Source organism: Cyprinodon variegatus, unplaced genomic scaffold (genome assembly GCF_000732505.1).
Source record: "Cyprinodon variegatus isolate N-32 unplaced genomic scaffold, C_variegatus-1.0 Scaffold105, whole genome shotgun sequence".
NCBI lineage: Eukaryota > Metazoa > Chordata > Actinopteri > Cyprinodontiformes > Cyprinodontidae > Cyprinodon > Cyprinodon variegatus.
Window position 1 is genome coordinate 2,517 of NW_015150558.1, and position 4,536 is coordinate 7,052.

Genomic DNA, 4,536 nt, shown 5'->3' on the forward strand with positions numbered 1-4,536 from the left:
ATAGGATTACCATAATTGTTGCTATAAAGAGTTTTTGGTTGTTTTTGTGCTTTTTTTGTATCATTAAGGTTTCACAGTAAATACGGATTGCTGAATGGTTCAATCTGCCATATTTCAGCATATTTGGCAGCTAGTCTTTACATCATCTTCACCCATAAGCTGCTGAATCAGATCACTTAGCTCTTTGTTGTGTTCTTCTCCACGCTGTGTCATTTCCTGTTGACTTTTCGCTTTTTTCATCTCCTCTTCTTGTTTTGACAGCATGTCCTTCAGTTTTCTTACATTCTCTCTTTTTCTGGTCACACATTTCACCAAGTCAGTAATTTCTTTTCTGTGTTTATTTTCATTCATCTCTTTGAGAGCCTTTAGCATATTATACTTCTCATGCTGCTGTAGCATCTGGACTACAAATTCTTTCAAATATTTTTCTTTAAACTCATTGAGCTCTTCTGCCTTTTGTCGCGCTTCCTCCTCATACTTTTCTGTTAACTTTTCTAAATCTTGCCTGAATACATCCTGCAGTTGCTGTTTATAAATGGCCTCCTTTTCTTCTCTTATTTTTTCCTCTTGCATCATTTTTGTATAATCTTCTTTTTCCTTTTCATAATCTTTTTCAAGTTTTTCTTTTTCCATTTTTCTTTTTTTGTCAACTTTTTCCCATTTCTGCCTTAAAGCTTCCTTCTCCTTCTCCAAGGCCTCGGAAGTTTTGAATTGACCTTTCGGTTGGTTTCCCATCAAAGCCTCTCTTTCCTGCTTCCATTTTTCTTGTTCTTTCTTTTTTTCTTCTTCAGTCTGGTAAATGTGTTTTTCAATCTCTTTAATTTTGTTTTCTTTCGCATTTAACTCTTTTATTTTCTTTGCTCTTTCTTCTTTCATGTCTCTTTCCATTTCATCCATTTGCTTTTGGTATCTTTCCTCCAGCTTCTTCTTTTCTTTCTCAATTTCTTCTTCTTTCTCCTTCAGGATTAGTTGAATTTGGTTCTCTATGGCTGTTACAGCCTCTTGCAGCATCTCATTGGTAAAGCATCCATTTTTAGCCACCAAGTTGTCAATCTTTCTGATCAGCTCTATAACCTGTCTGCGGTTTTGAATGTCGTTGTTGTCAAACATATGGTAACCCCCACAGTCATCAATAATCTTTTTAAGGGAGTCACCACAGTTTTTTTCCACATAATCATCTATGGACTGCTTATCCTTTAGCAAATCTCCTCTGGTAAAAAGAATGATGGTGTACTTTTCAGAATTCTTCCCAAAACCTTCTTTAATAAGTTTTAATGTCTGTTTCTCCTCTGGTGTGAGTCTTGCTCCAATTGGTACCACTACCAGGAAGACATGTGGACCCGGTGCCAGAAGGCTGATACATTTGACCAATTCTAGCTGCACTTCTTCTTGTGTTAAACTGTCGTCAAACAAGCCAGGAGTGTCCACCACAGCAACTGGACGGCCCTCCACCTCACCCAGTGATTTCTTACAGCACCTTGTCACTGAGTTTTGGCTTAAGTCAGCTTCAAACTCTTCTCTACCAAGGATAGTATTTCCTGAAGAGCTCTTCCCGCAACCAGTCGTCCCAATCAGAACTATCCGGAGGCACTCATTTGTCCACTTGTCTTTATCTCCTGTACAGAAGAACCAGAGTATCAGTTTACTCATATCTTTTTTTCTAGCAAATAGTTTCCTCCAAACAGTGATTATGGGAAAAATGCATAGAAAGTATGTGATACTAGTTTTTTTCTATTATTACTCAAGTTGCTTATTATTTCTAAATGGTGGGGGGAAAATATTGTAAAAGCTGATAAAGCCCCAGTGAGTGTTGGAAGAAGTCTGAAGAATGTTACAAAAATCAAAATTTTTCACCAAAGCTTATTTACTTATATTGCAAATGCTTCAATTGTTTAAGATCTTATTTTGCTCACTGAGGATGAGAAAAACAAAATTACCTGGAAACAAAGACAAATTCTTTCTTTTTTGAATAATCTGGTTTAGAATACGTACCGCTGCAACCACTCTGTGATGGAAGCATGGAAGATTTTGTCTGTAGTCCGGAGAAGTTTTCCTCTTGTTTTAATATTTTATCCAAGTAAGCTTCACAGAGGGTTTCTATTGTGTAGCAGCTTTGTTCCCTTTTCCCTACAAAATCTATTACTTTAGAGAACTGCTTCTTGTCACTGCTCTTGACAACAACGTATCTTTTTCCACATTTCTTAATTAGCTCCTTGATGTTCTTATCTTTTTTAAGACACTTAACCACATCTGGATGTTCAGGATCTAAATCTGTAGTGAACAGAATCATTGTGTTGTTGTTGATGCGAGAGCTGAATGTGTCCTGGATGGTCTGTAACTCTCCCTCCTCTTCATCAGTGAGGGGACCCACAGGTAGGACCAGGATGAAGGCGTGGACACCCTCAGGGTTGCAGAGAGTGATACACCTGAATGATTCCTTCATCTTTTCCTGCTGAGGTTTTCCATACAATGCAGGCAGCTCCACCAGAGAAACCCAACGTCCACACACTTCTCCCTGGTTTCTAACACACTGTGATGAGCTGGAGGCTGAAGGAAGATCTGTCTGACCTAGAATGGCCTTGGCTGCTGAGGTTTTCCCTGCTCCTCGTCTCCCACAAAGAACCAGATTTAAGGATGTTAGAGACTGGTCACATTTTGATGCTTCATCATCTTTAATGCTAAGGAAGGCGCTGCTGTTTCTTTTCACAATGTCTTCAATCTTCTCCATTAATTTCTGGTGATTATTTTCAGTCAGGTTGTACTGTCTACCCTCACATTCTTTGATTAGTGAATTAAAGGCAAAACTTGTTTCATTCCCTTCTTCAGTCATGATGACCATTGATTGCTTAAAAGCATCAATACCAAACAAATTCAGGGTTGCTTTCAGGGTCTGTCTGTTTTTCTCTGTGAATTCTGAGGGATTCACTAAGAGCAGGAGAACATTTGGTCCAGGAGGACAAAGATTGACACAGCTTCTAATGTCCTCTTTTAGGACTTTTCCCGTCTGACTTTCTGGAGGTGTCCAAATAGTTAAGAACTTTCCTTTCCATAATCCCTGCTCCACTAGATTGGTTTGATGAGACGTGGGGGAAATGTCTGAACTTGTTTTCTTCAAGATAAAGTTACAAAGATGTTTCTTGGTTGACAGAGTTGCTCCAAAGAGCATAATCCTGAGACCTCGACCTGTGAAACAACAAATATTACAATGTAATGAAAATTAACACATATGAGGTTTCTTGGAGGGCTATACCTTAAATACCTAAAGCTGTTAATTAATTTGCTCTCTTCCACTCTGTCATTATTTGCATCTTTTTAATAAGGCTCCTCCAGGCTGAGTTAGGGTCAGTCAACGTCCCTACATGTCCATATAATGATTACACAAAATTATTTATTTTTGCTATCATATATTTTGCTAATTTTTAAGGGGAGAGATCACAAACCAGAGACAAACTCTCAGTGCATGAGCTTAACATAATATAACATAAAAAATATTGTTTGGTCTACTTGCTCTGATAAAGTACCTTAAAAGATTCAAGCTGAGTAGAAGATGATCAGATATGTGGAAGTTTGAACAAAACTTATAACCTAATCATATTTTTCTATAATCTTGGCTGAGGTAAAAGCTTAAAATAATGTGTCTTCTCTTCACCGACAGCTAAACCTCTTTTCCATTTTGGTCAAGGATCTTCAGTCTAATTCATTGTTCAAGTATTTGCAAAATATGGGAAGTATGCACTAACACAATCAATCAGCTATTATCCAAACCTATTTTTTCACTAAATGACCACGTTATTTTTTTCTATTTTATTAGACTACATCCTTATATATTGTACAACTTTGCAATATCAAATTATATATATTTTCCGCTAATGACAGAAGTAGGATTTGCTACATTTGCAAGTGGCTTCTCACTATCCAGGAGACACTGGTTAAATTTTTGGTGATTTAATCAAAAGGATTTGCAGATAGTGTGCTCTATGTAAGATCAAGCTACTATTAAATTAACACCTGGAACAGAAAATGCATACAACACTCAGAAAGGAGGTTAGGTAATATGTTACTGCTTGAAACTCTTCTAACAGTAAGACATGCGTTCTGTTCAAGAACATGACCCCTGCATAACCCTTTCCATGACCCCTGCTCAACCAGTTTGGCTTGATGAGATGTGGATGAAATGTCAAAACTTGTTTTCTCTAAGATAAAGTTACAGAGCTGTGTCTTTCTTGAAAGAGTAGCTCCAAAGAGCATAATCCTGAGACCTTGACTTGTAAAACAACAATTGTTAAAATATAATGACAATTAATATATATGAGGTTTTTAACACTTTGGAAGGCTTTACTTTAATACCTAAAGTTGTTTAATGAATTTGCTCACTTCCGCTCTGTAATTTTACACTCAGACTTTAAATTCAAAAGTTCCTATGTTATCTAACCCGACTCCGCCAGATGGATTCCTTCCGTTGAAGTAATTTTGGGAAGGGGCGAAAATACTGGTTAGCTGATTGGCCTATGTTGGTGATAGACGGGCCAAATAAAC

General features: G+C 37.4%; 1 protein-coding gene across 1 annotated transcript; it reads right to left on the reverse strand.

Moving 5' to 3' along the window:
- Positions 1-716: 716 nt before the first annotated feature.
- Positions 717-2,728, reverse strand: LOC107084617 (GTPase IMAP family member 4-like; the record flags this gene model as incomplete). Its single annotated transcript, XM_015374539.1, has 2 exons — positions 2,005-2,728; positions 717-1,607 (listed from the first exon to the last, which is right to left on the reverse strand). Coding segments are annotated over exons 1-2 (1,615 nt in total), but the record flags the coding sequence as incomplete, so codon positions are not given.
- Positions 2,729-4,536: the final 1,808 nt, after the last annotated feature.